This window comes from Rana temporaria, chromosome 2 (genome assembly GCF_905171775.1).
Source record: "Rana temporaria chromosome 2, aRanTem1.1, whole genome shotgun sequence".
Taxonomy (NCBI): domain Eukaryota; kingdom Metazoa; phylum Chordata; class Amphibia; order Anura; family Ranidae; genus Rana; species Rana temporaria.
The window spans coordinates 318,213,208-318,228,397 of NC_053490.1; the positions used below are offsets into that span (position 1 = coordinate 318,213,208).

The 15,190-nt window shown below is 41.8% G+C and overlaps 1 protein-coding gene across 1 annotated transcript in view; it reads left to right on the top strand.

Annotated features, from left to right (window-relative positions):
- PTPN22 (protein tyrosine phosphatase non-receptor type 22) overlaps positions 1-15,190 on the top strand; it is a 186,639-nt gene that overhangs the window by 127,023 nt on the left and 44,426 nt on the right. The window contains exons 12-13 of the mRNA XM_040337464.1: positions 1,797-1,855; positions 13,339-14,090. Coding sequence (XP_040193398.1) covers positions 1,797-1,855; positions 13,339-14,090 — 811 coding nt within the window. The remainder of the gene's footprint in view (positions 1-1,796; positions 1,856-13,338; positions 14,091-15,190) is intronic.

Sequence of the window (15,190 nt, forward strand, 5' to 3'; positions counted from 1 at the left end):
TTCAGCACAGAGTACCCGAGTACCTATCTGCAGTGCATCAGAGTACCAAGTGCCTGTCTCCAGCCCATCAGAGTGCCCAAGTACCTATTTGCAGCCCATCAGATTACAGGAGTGCCTGTCTCCAACCCATGAGAGTACCTGAGTACCTATCTGCAGCCCATGTCTCATAGAAAATACGTTAGGGTGTTTGCTTTCCAAAATGGGGTATTTTCGTGGGTAATTCCACTGTCCTAATGCTCAAGGGCCTTCAAAAGTGTGATAGGTAGGAATGAAATAAGATGTGTAATTGATGCTCCTAGAACGCCTGACCGTGCTCCCTGCATATTGCGCCTCTGTATGTGGCCAGGCTGTTGAAAATTCTCACACATGTGGTATCGCCATACTCAGGAGTAGCAGAATGTATTTTGGGGTGTAATTGGTAGTATGCATATGCTGTGTTTGAGAAATAACTTGTTATTATGACAATTTTGTGTAAAAAAATAAAATAATAATTTCTTAATTTTTCCAAGAATTGTGGGAAAAAATTACAACTTCAAAAAACTCGCTATGCCTCCTAATAATTACCTTGGACTGTCTGTTTTTCAAAAAGGGGTCATGGGGAGGGGGGGTGTATTTGTACTGTCCTGACATTTCAGGGCCTCAAGAAATGAGATGTCAGTACATCAGGTGTGATCAATTTTCAGTGATTGGCAACATAGCTTGTAAACTCTGTAACTTTAAGCCTGACTTTCAGCTGAACTCGCACAATTTCATTCCTGCATGTCGATCCTGACTCGGGGGGCAATTTCAGAGACATCTGTGCGGGTTTCGGCACAGATGTCAAAAGAAATCCCACCCTGAAATCGCCAAAAGTATTACAGAAACTACAAATTCAGATGCTGCCATTCCAGCCGATTTGTCAAATCGCATGCTAAATCGCATCATTGTGAACCGGGGCTCACACAGACTAAATAATATCCACTAATTTGATTTATTTTTACCAAAGATATGTAGCAGTATAAATGTTGGGTCAAATTTATGAAAAAATAAATGTTTATAATAGAAACTAACTGCAGGGTAAGCTTTGAAGGACAACTTCACTAAGCGTAAAGTTGTCTTTTAAATAAAAAATAAAAAAAAGCACACGTGATCTCAAGCTGATACAGTTGAGATTTGCTCTTCAATCTGTTTAGAATGGGGTATTATGAATATTCTACACTTTGTTAGAACATTGTAATGTCAGTTTCTGATTCTCCTTGCTGCTTGTTTTCAACCTTGACTTTTCCTCAGAACTAGTCATATTTCATAAAATTATTCCCGAGATTAAAAACAGCCTCATTTCTTGGAATAATGTGATCTGTAGTGAAATGTGCTTTTATTCCCTCTTGAGCTTTGTAGAGGCCCTTCATGTGCTAGAGACCTATGTTTGAATATGTATGCGGAAAACATCAAACAATTCAACCATATCATCTTTTCCTTCTAATGGCCCTTAATGAGCTACCTAGTCCTGTTTTATCATCAAATGTGCCCTATATTGTACTCCTCATACTGAGCAAAGCCCACCATGCATTACCAAGTGCAGCATTTTAATATGTCAATATGTCTCTTAAGAGACTTTCAGTATTCAATATCTCCCTAATCCCGTACATTTCAATATTTTATGTCAGTGCTGCAATGATTTTAAGATCATCTTTAGCAGGTCGTTTCATTTTACCTGTCACCGTGTATCATAATGTTCAATTATGGTTGTTAATTCAATTGCAAGTAAATAGAAATTTACATATCACAGATATATTTTTATTTTATTTTACTTGCAGTTATATCGGAATATACCACACTCCACAGATGTACATGATTTAACTAGACTGTCTGGTGGGTAAGTACTTCATATGGTTGTATACCAAACCTATGGGCAGCTTGACTGTACTGATCCCTGCAATTAAAGCATAACTAAAAACAAAACTTGGTTTTAGTTTTGGATAGAGTGGAGAGAGATTAGAATACCTGTCAGTTTTTATTGCAGTCTGTGCCACCGTTAGGCATGTGTAAAAGGGAAAAATTTGTTATGTTTCGTTTCGTTTTAATTCGTTATTTAATTTATTTCAATAGTAACAATGGGTGATCTATAGAATGCGCCCTAAAAAGTCGCCCACCGTTGCGCCTATGGAGGAGTGGATGATGCCTAGCTGCTGTTTAGAAGATAATAAGTGAACAAAAAGAATGTAAGATGATGAAACTCTCTAAGGAGTGTCAACAAATTAAAACAGCGCTATCAAATAACTGTGCATATTTGACTATATAAAATAAATTACTACAACCCATATGTAATGATATACAGTGATAATAAACAAAATATATCCAGTTTAAGAAATAAACACTAAACTGTGACTGTAATAAATAAATATGACATCCAATCAGTGCAGCTGCATCTGACAGAAGTCCATGGCACCGTGAGTAGGAGAATTGGTTTCACTTTTTCTCGCTGATCGGGGGTCCGCCGTGACCGCTTCTCACCATTTTGACGTTTGAAGGAGTTTCTTGATGTGATATTCTGCTGTTTTACAAGATTTTGTTTGTGAGTGCACTGTTTGAAGTTTTATTTTGGTGTGCTATTAAACCTTTGATGGTATCACACTATTTGCACTTCTTTTGTCTCTCTCTGACATATATGTGGAACTGATTGGATGTCATATTTGGATTACATCTTTATTGACGGGAACAACTACATCTGATAAGGTTTTTTGTGCCAAAACACGAGAGTGTGAGGCATACCTATCCGGTGAGTGTCCATTTGATGGGGGAGGAGTCACTGAGCACTGTCGGGTGTGGTGGAAGTTTTTGAAAAAATTTTGAAGATCGCAGGATCCTTATACACATGAACTTTGCTTTGTTTGGCCACGTTCTAAATTATTTTTAAAGACTGTCTCTTGCACTTTTAGTGCGTTCACTTCACGTTTAAGTCAATCACGGGTGTTTATTATTACAGTCACAGTTTAGTGTTTATTTCTTAAACTGGATATATTTTGTTTATTATCACTGTATATCATTACATATGGGTTGTAGTAATTTATTTTATATAGTCAAATATGCACAGTTATTTGATAGCGCTGTTTTAATTTGTTGACACTCCTTAGAGAGTTTCATCATCTTACATTCAATTTATTTCAATAAGTTAGATTCGTTACATGTGTTAAATTAGTTTTCGGAATTCGTTCGTTTTCGACCGAATTCGAAAAATCCGGTCGAATTCGAAAATATTTTGACCGGATTCGATAATATTTCGATCGGATTAGAAAACAAATTCTATTCGAATCGAATTAAAAAACAATTTGATTCGATAACAAATTCAAATGAAAATTGAAAGCAAATTTGAATCAAAATATAAAAAATATAAATCGATTTCTAAAAAAGAATGCAATAAAATAGAATATAAAATAATAAAACAATAGAATGAAAATCAAAGAATAGTAAAGAACAGAATGGAATTAAATAGAATGTAATCAAATACAATAGAATATGACCTGGCTTCTTCTATCTATCTTCTATCTATCTTCCATTTTCTGAAATTCATTCTATATGAATTTCGAATTTCAGAAAATGGTTATATATATATATAAATGTAATTATATATATAACCATCTTCTTAAATTCGAAATTCATATAGAATGAACTCAAATTCGATTAGAAAAATATTAGAATAGAGCAGAATAAAAAAAATATATATATATATATATATATATATATATATATATATATTATTATTCTACTCTTCTATTCTTTGATTTTCATTCTATTGTTTTATTATTTGATATTCTATTTTATTGCATTATTTTTTAGAAATCGATTTATATTTTTTAGATTTTGATTCAAATTTGCTTTCAATTTTCATTCGAATTTGTTTTTGAATCGAATTGTTTTCGAATTCGATTCGAATGCACATGCCTAGCCACCGTTAGGGAGATTCCCCCTCTCTATTTCGTCCTTTTTACCATTAGCATTGACAGTGTAAGTGAAAGAAAATCCAGATTTTTCAGTTGTCCCCAGATAAGTAGAAGAGGGAAAATCTTCCAATAGGGACAATAGTTCTGGTGGCCTGGGGGTCCCAAAAGGATTTCCTTAATTTTCAGGAATTTCCTCTAGCTTCCTGTTGTAGCTTTGGAACAGGAAATTTCCCCAATGGGATAAAGATGGCAAGAAATAAACCTGACAGGGGTTTTAACCCACCCTTACTCTATCCAAAATGAACAAAAAAGTTTTGCCTATAGTTCTACTTTAAGCTTTTATTTTTAGGATTAATTGTGACATCTGGACAAGGCCTTTTTTACAGTAGGATTTGATAACGAGCACTGATGACTGTTGAAAGCACTCATTACAGGACACAGAGGTTTGCTGATCTGAAAGAAACATGTTAACTGATGTTCTTCATCAGCAAAATCATAAGGTACATAGTCGTGAGCTTTGGTGGGGTCAATAAAAGAGAGACCTTCGCTTTTAATCATCCGCAGTAAGGCCTCGTACAGACGAGCGGACATGTCCGATGAAAACGGTCCGCGGACCGTTTTCATCGGACATGTCTGCTAGCAGATTTTGGTCTGATGGTTGTACACACCATCAAACCAAAATCCCAGCGGACAGACAGCACGGTGACGACGCGGTGACGTGGCAGCGACGTGGCGGCGATGATGACGCGGCTTGTGCGCGAACCCGGAAGTTCAATGCTTCCACGCATGCGTCGATTCACTTCGACGCCATGCGCGGGTTCTCGGGCCAGCGGACATGTCCGATGAGTTGTACTGACCGTCGGACATGTTCGACGGACAGGCTTTCAGCGGACAGGCTTCCAGCGGACATGTTTCTTAGCATGCTAAGAAACATTTATCCGCTGGAAACCTGTCCGGTCGGCTGGAAAATTGTCCGGTCGGCCCTACACACGACTGAACATGTCCGCGGAAACTGGTCCGCGGACCAGTTTCAGCAGACATGTTCGGTCGTGTGTACGAGGTCTCAGACATTCATCTAAGTCTCTGATGCCCAACCTGTGGCCCTTTAGTGTATGATGTGCAACCCTCAGACCTCAGCAGTCTGTAGTGGGAACATTGATTAGGGTGAAAGCAGGATTCTCTACTAAAGTCAAAAATTTTGCATGTCCACAGTCTGATCATTCATTTTTCCATTAGGTCTGCAGTCTTTGGCAGTTCCCTAAAGCATTACATATATTGAACAATATGTGCGGTCCTTTTGTTGTCTCAGAGCCCACAGTTGAGGCCCCCTATAGGTCATAAGTTGATAACCACTAATCTGCAGGCTTGCAAATTAAAATGTTAATATGGGCATAATAAAAAACTGTATACAGTGCCTTAAAAATGTGTTCATACCCCTTGAAATTTTCCACATTTTGTCATGTTACCACCAAAAACATAAATGTATTTTATTGGGATTTTATGTGATAGACCAACTTAAAGTGGCACATAATTGTGAAGTGGAATGAAAATGATAATTTTTTTCGACATTCTTTACAAATAAATATCTGAAAAGTGTGGCGTGCATTTGTATTCAGCCCCTCTGAGTCAATACTTTGTAGAACCACCTTTTGCTGCAAAAACAGCTACAAGTCTTTTTGGGGATGTCTCTACCAGCTTTGCACATCAAGAGAGTGACATTTTTACCCATTCTTCTTTGCAAAATAGCTCAAGCTCTGTCAGATTGGATGGAGAGCGTGTGTGAACAGCAATTTTCAATTCTTGCCCCAGATTCTCAATTAAATTTAGGTCTGGACTTTGACTGGGCCATCCTAACACATGAATATGCTTTGATCTAAACCATTCCATTGTAGCTCTGGCTGTATATTTGGGGTCATTGTCCTGCTGGAAGATGAACCAGTCTCAAGTCTTTTAACAGGTTTCTTCTAAGATTGCCCTGTATTTGGCTTCATCCATCTTCCCATCAACTCTGACCAGCTACCCTGTCCTTGCTGAAGAAAAGCATCCCCACAAAATGATTCTGTGTTTAGGGTGATGTGCATTGTTAGTTTTCCGGCACACATAGCGTTTTGCTTTTTGCCCAAAAAGTTCCATTTTGGTGTCATCTGACACGAGTTATCGCAGGATTTAGAAAGAACTTGCTTAAAGTTCTTTCTAAATCCCGCGATAACTTGCGGCAGGCCTCCGCAATGACTCCTGGGAACAATGACAAAAGCTCCTAGGAGACATTGCGACATCGAGGAAGTGACGGAATACCCGCACACTACCCGATGAATCCATATACAGGAAGCGGCCAGTAACATAAAGGATTACTAAACATGCGTTTTAGTGATTAACACATTGCAGCGATAATATTTAAAGTGGAGTTTCCATCCCAACATTTTTTTTCATTATTGTGCTCATTAGACCTAAAAAAGTAAAAAAAAAAAAAAATATTTTTTTACTCATCTGGAAATGCCTGTTGCTATGCGATCCCACGAAATCTGCCTTTGAAACCACCTAGGATTCTGACATCATCTATTGCACCCTCTAATGCTCCTGGGAAATGTGCGTCATCATTTCCCAGGATGCAGTGCGCTGTCCAATCATCACTACCCATCCAAGACTTCCAGAAAGTAAGTGCTTGTAGGCTTCACAATGCCCACAAGCTAAATGACAACGGTGTAGACATAGTTTTATATACTATCTTTTTTGAATATCTATGCGGATCGGCGGCGGATTGTAAAATAGTAAGTGACCGGATTTATATTATAAAAACGCATGATGAAAGGACATACATTTAAAAAATGCTAATTGTGGTTGGAACTTCGCTTTAAGCAAAGTTGTAAAGTAGGGTGGAGCTCCGCTTTAAGGCAAAAAGTTTTTTTGCTTTTGTTTTGGATAGCGTAAGGGAGGGTCATACCCCCTGTTATTTTGCTTTTTTTTTTGCCATCTTTGTCCAATTGAGGAGATTTCCGCTCGGGTAGTGTTAGTATTCCGTCACTTCCTCGATACTGCACATAGTCATATGACTTCCACAAAGGGGATCTCCCATCCCGGGTGGACGTCATATGACGTCCTGGACTTTGTGTGGTGATATCTGAATGATGCCTGCAGCTAGAGGCATCATTCAGATATCCTTGAGTTCCGGCGGCGATCCTGCGCACCATAAGAACGATCCTGGCCGCTTGATCATTCTTATAGGCGGCGGGAGGGAACATCCCCCCTCCCGCCGCCATCCGGTGCTTCTCCGGGTTCTCCTGTGCCATCGGGGGCCCGGAGAAAGGATCACCCTGCGCCAGATAGGAAGCATAGAGATGACCGTCGGAGGCCCGGGCGCGATGTGATGACGTCATGCCCGGGTACCCGGAAGTAAACAAAGCCGCGATTGCGGCTAGTAAGTATGAGATCGTGACATTTTTTTCACAATCTCATGCTTTCCAGCCTGGAGGAGAGATGTGGGGTCTTATTGACCCCGCATCTCTCCTTAAAGAGGACCTGTCACACACTATTCCCATTAAAAAGGATGTTTACATTCCTTGTAATAGGAATAAAAGTGATTAAAAAAATGTAAAAAAAAGTGTAAAAAATAAATAAATAAGTAAAATAAAAAATAAATCATTTTTATTTATTTTTTTTAAAAAGCCCCTGTCCCCGGTAGCTTGTGCTCAGAAGCGAACGCACACGCAAGTCCCGCCCACGTATGTAAACATTGTTCAAACCACATATGTGAGGTATCGCCGCGTGCATTAGAGCGTGTGCAACAAGTCTAGCACTAGACCTCCTCTGTAACTCAAAACTGGTAACCTGGAGATTTTAAGTAACAAAGTTTGGCGCCATTCCATGAGTGTGCTCAATTTTAAAGCATGACACGTTAGGTATGCCATCGGGGGCCCGGAGAAAGGATCACCCTGCGCCAGATAGGAAGCATAGAGATGACCGTCGGAGGCCCGGGCGCGATGTGATGACGTCATGCCCGGGTACCCGGAAGTAAACAAAGCCGCAATTGCGGCTAGTAAGCATGAGATCGTGACATTTTTTTCACGATCTCATGCTTTCCAGCCTGGAGGAGAGATGTGGGGTCTTATTGACCCCGCATCTCTCCTTAAAGAGGACCTGTCACACACTATTCCCATTAAAAGGGATGTTTACATTCCTTGTAATAGGAATAAAAGTGATTAAAAAAATGTAAAAAAAAAGTGTAAAAAATAAATAAATAAGTAAAATAAAAAATAAATCATTTTTATTTATTTTTTTAAAAAAGCCCCTGTCCCCGGTAGCTTGTGCTCAGAAGCGAACGCACACGCAAGTCCCGCCCACGTATGTAAACATTGTTCAAACCACATATGTGAGGTATTGCCGCGTGCATTAGAGCGTGTGCAACAAGTCTAGCACTAGACCTCCTCTGTAACTCAAAGCTGGTAACCTGGAGATTTTAAGTAACAAAGTTTGGCGCCATTCCATGAGTGTGCTCAATTTTTTTTTTTTTTTTTTTTTAATAAATTTTTTTATTTTCGTCCATCAGACAGGATAAGTACGGTTACAAGAACAATGTAACATTCAAGCAAACAATATTCTTGCGGGCGCAGCCGCTTCCACATATGCAACATAAGCAAAGCATTAGAGTATACTTGGGAGTAATATAACCATAAGCCTAGTGGACAGAGCGGATGCCAGTGGGCTGTATTGCTAACATTAGGCAACTGACGCAAGTAGCGAAACTGTTGGGCAACTGAAAGCCCTTAACTTCACAGGTGTACCCCCGGGTGTGGTAAAACCTGAGGTGGGTCTAGTGAGCAGTCCTGATTCCTGCTTAAGGGTTCGAGGGTTAGGGGGGAGGGGGGGGGGGGTCGAGCCGCCACAGCTCGTCGACGCATGAGGTTGAGAGAGCGTTGTGTGTTGATCTCCTGAGATAATGGCTTTGTAGTCATCCGACAGGGTAAAATGCCGCCAGCAGGCCCAAGTCTCGTTGAACTTTGCCGGCGTGTCGTTACTCTGATGGATCAGTTCTTCCATCTCCATTATCTTTTGGAGGCGTTGAAACCAATCGGACATAGAGGGGGGTTTTGGGGAGAGCCAGAAAAGTGGGATGCACATATGCGCGGCGTTTACCATGTGCATAGCCAAGGAGCGGCTGTATTTCCTCGGGCGCGATTTGGCATGATGGAGAAGGAATTGGGCAGGCGCGAATTCTAGAGTATCGGTGGTTACACGTGTTATGTATTTATGGACCTCAGTCCAGTAGGGTTGTAGTTTGGGGCACGTCCACCATACGTGGAGGAAGGAGCCCGTCTCCAGATGGCATCTCCAGCACACTTTGGGGAGTGCCGGATTAATTCTGTGTAGCTTGAGTGGGGTTTTGTACCATCTGGAGAGGAGTTTGTAGGCGTTCTCCTGCGTCTGGACGTTAATCGAACCCTTGTGGGCGAGTCTATATATGTGTTCCCATTCCCTGTTCGATAGGTCCAGCGAGAGGTCATTTTCCCACTGCTGGTTGGCCCAGTGAAGTTTAGGTGATTGTGAAGAGAACATTAGACCGTATATCATTGAGATTAAATGTCTCAGTGGCGCTGTAGAGTTGCACAGGTTTTCGAAGGGGGTGTAGGGTCTGGACCATTGTACATCAGGCTCTTTTTTGTCTAGGAAGTGCCTAATCTGGAGGTAAGTCCAGAAAGGGAATTCACTCTTACTCATTTTGGTCGCCAGTTCTGTTTGCAGCAAAAGACGGTCTGCGGAATAAAATTGACCTGCCCTTACCGTTTTGTGGGGCCAGCCGTCAGCTAAGAAGGTAGGGTTCATTCCCGGCGGGAAATTGGGATTCAGTCGCAGGGGGGTCATGGGACCGGTCCGGTCTGCTATTTTGTATTTGGCGCAGGCCGTCCGGAAGGCCAGTAGGGAGGGGCGTATGAGGGGGTGGTCACCCCAACCTTGTAGGGCGTTGCACTTTGCGATCCATGGCAGGTGTGTTAGGGGCAGAGAGGAGAATGACTGCTCTAGGTCTACCCAGTTCTTTCTCACCCCGTTTGTTGTCCAGTCTACGATCCTGGACAGCCCACAGGCTAGGTTGTACTTGTGTAAGTCAGGCAACCCCAGGCCTCCCTGCAATTTAGGGACCGTGAGTCTCTCATAGCTTAAACGAGGGCGGGTGTCCTGCCACACAAACCTCGTGCATGCCGATTTGTAGGATCAGTAGAAGGCCGGGGGGAGCCTGATGGGTATGGCTTGCATGGTATATAGAACCCGGGGGAGTATGTTCAGCTTGACCACTGCTACCCTACCGAACCACGATAATGGTTTTGGGGACCATTCTTTCAAGTCCTTTAGTATGTTTTGGAGCAGTGGGGTGTAGTTAAGTGAGTATAGGTCTGTTAGAGAGGAAGGGAGTTGGATCCCCAAATATGTGATGGCGCGGGCGGACCACTTGAACGGGAAGTTTAATTTGCACTGGTCGCAGAGAGTCGTAGGCAGAGATACATTTAGGGCCGATGATTTGGAAAAGTTGATTTGGAGGTTGGTCAGTACCTTGAAATCTTCAAAGTCTTTCATCAGGTTGGGGATGGTCGTAAGGGGGTCTCTGAGAAATAGGAGAATATCATCCGCGAAGGCGGCAATTTTATAGGTCCTTTTGTCAATATGGATTCCTTTAATTGTGGGGTTAGATCTAAGGCGCTGTAAAAGGGGTTCTAACGTGAGAATGAACAGTAGGGGGGAAAGGGGGCACCCCTGACGCATCCCATTTGCGATGGAGAAGGCGTCCGACAGGTGGTTGTTCACTCGTACTCTCGCCGTGGGGTCCGCGTAAAGTGCCGAGATAAAACTCAGCATGGTCGGCGGGAGGTTCACGGACTGCAGCGTTGCCTGCATAAAATCCCATGCCACCCTGTCGAACGCCTTCTCCGCGTCGAGGGATAAGAAAAACCCAGGGGACTTGTTGGATGTAAGCCAATGGTGTACGTTTATCGCTGTGAGGGTGTTGTCCCGGGCCTCCCTCCCGGGGACGAAGCCTGCCTGGTCCAAAGCCACCATATTGGGCAGGTAGGGCAGTAGCCTGTTAGCTATGGTTTTAGCGAACCACTTAAGGTCCACGTTTAAAAGGGATATTGGCCTATAATTGGATACTGCTTTAGGGTCTTTGTCCGGCTTGGGGATCACGACAATGTGTGCTGTCAGAAGGTCACGGGGGGGGATGGCCTCATTGGCAAAAGAGTTGAAGGCCGCTTTAAAGAAGGGGGTAAGCACCGTTGCATAGGTCTTGTAATACCCCGCTGTCAGCCCGTCCGGCCCCGGGCTTTTGCCCGATTTTAGTTGCTTCAGGGATAGTCCCACCTCTGCGTCACTGAGGGGTTTGTCGAGGTCTGTTTTGGCCTCCTCTGACAGCCGTGTTGGGCCGTATTGGTTCAGGAATTTGTTTATCAGGTCTTGCCTTGTTTCTATTGCCGTCGGTGTGTCTGGGGTCGGCAAGTTGTACAGACCAGTGTAATACTGTACAAAAAGCTTAGCTATGTCGGGGGTGGACTGTACTGTGTGGCCTAGGGCGTCCGTCAGGGAGTGGACCGTTGTTTTTGCTTTTTGGGAATGTAGAGCTTTAGCCAAGAGTCTACTCACCTTATTGCCGTGCTCGTAAAATGACTTCTTTGCTAGTACGTAGCTACGTTTAACCCGTTTACCTATGATCTCAAGAAGTTCGGCTCTAGCTTGGTTTAGTTCCTGTAGTGTGGCGAGGGCTTGTGAGTGTTTGTGTGCATTTTCTAAGCTCTTAATCTTGCCTAGAATGTCGTCGTAGTGTTTGCGTCTTTCTTTGTTCCTTTTGGCCGCGGCCGCTATTAGGAGGCCCCGTACTACGCACTTGTGGGCTTCCCAGTTTATACTGGGGGCCGTGTCTTCCGGCCTGTTTTCAAGAAAAAATAATTTGAGCGCTTTCTCCAGGTCCTTAGCCACTACTGGGTCCGTGAGTAGGGAAGGGTCTAACCTCCACACCCTGGACCTTGGGTGACCGGGAGGCAGAGCTATCGTGGCCGAGATGGGATTGTGGTCCGATATGAACATGGGGTCGATCGAAACCGCGGATAAGAGGGGTAGGTCTTCCTGGCTGACAAACAGGTAGTCGAGGCGGGAATAGCGGTTGTGCGGTGTTGAAAAGAACGTGTAGTCCCTACCCGCCGGGTTTAGGGCGCGCCATGTATCATGTATGAGTAGGCCTTGCAGGAGCTTTTTAATTCTCCTTAGCGCGGTGTATTGAAGGGATGAAGTGCCCGTGGAAGTGTCAAGCGTGGGGTTGAGTGGGACATTGAAGTCTCCCCCGAGCAAGAGAGTCCCCTCTTTAAAGGAAGCAAGCAGTTCCGAAATTGCTCTAAAGAACGAAACCCGGCGTGTGTTTGGTGCGTATATATTGGCAAGCGTCACCGTCCTGTTCGTGCTCAATTTTAAAGCATGACACGTTAGGTATCTATTTACTCGGGGGTAACATCATCTTTCATATTTTACAAAAAAATTGGGCTAACTTTACTGTTTTGTTATTTTTTAATTCATGAAACCATTTTTTTCCCCCAAAAAAATGCGTTTGAAAAATGATTGCGCAAATACCGTGCAAGATAAAAAGTTGCAATGACCGCCATTTTATTCCCTAGGGTGTCTGCTAAAAAAACATATATAATGTTTAGGGGTTCTGAGTAATTTTTTAGCAAAAGAATGATGATTTGTACATGTAGGAGAGAAGTGCCAGAATAGGCCCGGTATGGAGGTGGGAATACAAGCCCTGTATTGAAGGTGTTAAGCTCATTCATAAACCAAATAAAATCACAAATTCAGGTAATACGTGAAATAAGGACCAGAGTTCTTTATTGATTAGAACAAAATAACACAAGTCACATAGAACCATAGCTGTTTAGAGATGTGTTAAGTTTTATTTCTTGTTTCCATTTTTCTCTTTCTTCTTTTATTAACTGGAAATGCAAAATACTGTTACAGTATATTGTACGGTCAATATAAATTAATGCACAAAATTGTACTGACAATATGACTGTACACTTGTCTGAATTTTTGCAAAATACTACAATAAAAACAATGAACAAAAAAAAAAAACAGTAGGGGGTTCTAAACCTTCTCACACTATACAAAATAAGAACTTCCTTTTGGCTGGACATAAACTTTAAAGCGGTACTGTAGGTAAAAAAGGTCAGCAAAGGGATATATTTAGACTCCACTACATTGCATGTGTGCTGACAGTAAACCCCGCAGCAAGAAGAGAGTTAAAATTTGCATAAAAAAGACTTAAATAAGTATAGCTGACAATTTACTAAAAGGTTATGGGAACCAGATTTGATACCTTAAAAATATTAGTTTTAAACATTAAACGTTATACATTGTGCACACCTATAATTCTAACATCCTTTTGTTCAAGTCATACAGGTGAATGCATGATGGAAGAGGAAATTAGCGCACATCTTTGGAACTCATCTACAACAGCCATCAGTAGTGGAAATAATTCTAATAGCTGTATGAAGCCCTTTTCCGTAACAAAGATGTATAAAAGTTATGATGAACTAAATGCACTTGCCATGCAGACATTAGAAACACAACCTATGCCGCAACCTTTTCCACGAACAATAATGCGCAAAACTTCTCAAAACAGCATCAGAAAAAATCCTTTTCCTCAATCATGTACTGAGAACAGAAAAAGTTACAGTGGACATGCACCATTAATACACACCAAATCGACACCGTTGGAATTTCAAAGACAGTCTTTCATGTCTGAGCGGGTTGTTGAAGCATCAAATGCGTTCCTCTATATTCAAAAGGATTTGGCATCTAGTTTCGATAAAGAAAAATTTATTGGTAATCATCATCAAGACTCCATGTTTACTGGTTCTCTGGGTAATATAAATACTGTTCATAGTAGTCATCCTTATGTTCGTCTGACAGAAGATCCTTACTTTTCTCCAACATCATCTTCTGATCCAGGGTCACCAAAGTTTGCAGATTTTTGTGTTGAAGCCACCTACCCTGATGTACCCAATGCAAACGGGAACAAAATCCAAGACCTTAACTTTCCATTGTCTGATTCAAATAATTTGTCCCAGATTGATCATTCCTCGAAACTAGAACCACTTAATGAAGTAGAAATTCCACCTTTCAACAATTTGAACAGCACTGGTAAGTTGTCCCAAGGGTAAATACACATATGTTTTATATTCTTTAAAGAACAATGTATATAAATATAGAATATTTACTAAAATATGTAACACACTGTCTATATTAGCCACTCTTAACCAGGGTTCCATGGAACCCTACAGTTCCTCCAGAGATTGCTAGGGTTTCCTTGAGCTATGGCTGACCCGACCTATAGTTTGATGGTGGTGACTGTATAATGCCAGGTCCAATGCAACCTGGCAGAGCCAGCTGCATGATACCAATGATCTTTTTAGCTGCCTGCAAGGGTAGCATTCTAACTACCACAGTAAGGGGCATGCTTTCCACTGACCACCACTACAAGAAGTGTTGCTTCTACAGGCTGCCAATATAAAGGGGCATTAGTCTCACTGACCACCTATGTATTTTAGCAGGAGTTCCTTTAGACATGAAAATTATTTCAAGGGTTCCTCAGGAGTAAATGGTTGAGAGACTCATCTATATGCTATAACCCTATTGTATATTGTCATAGATTTATCTATGGGTTTTCCTCTAGCTGGGCAATCATGAATAGTATGGTACATGATTGTCGGGTACATCTGGCACCCCCTTAGTTACCCTGTCCACCTGCAAGAACATGACTGAATTCATCTAATCATCAGTGGAGTTCATGAACATTTTGATTGACAGAGCTACTTTATAAGGGGTAACTTGTTTCTCTTGCATGTTGCTGTTTGCAAATTACAGAGTGTGTTAGCACATGGGTCGGAATATTGCAGTTTTCTGAATTCACCTTTCTTTTTCTTCTCACGTATCATGACCTGGCTTAAATGCCTACTGTCATGACCCTATGGTGTCTCTATCTTTTATCTTCTGGTTCTGGATCTTGTTTTGCTAACCCTTGGCAACAGTATCTGGCAAATATCTCTGACTAAATATGTATCTTACCCTAAACTTCCACTTGACAGCTAGATCCTTGGTATTTGTACTTGGCTGTTAGGGGGAAATTTACTAAAACTGGAACAGACAGAATCTGGAGCAGTTCAGCATAGTAATCAACTTGCTTCTAATTCCAGCTTGTTCAGTTAAAGTGGATGTAAATTATCACATATACTCAGTGAAGT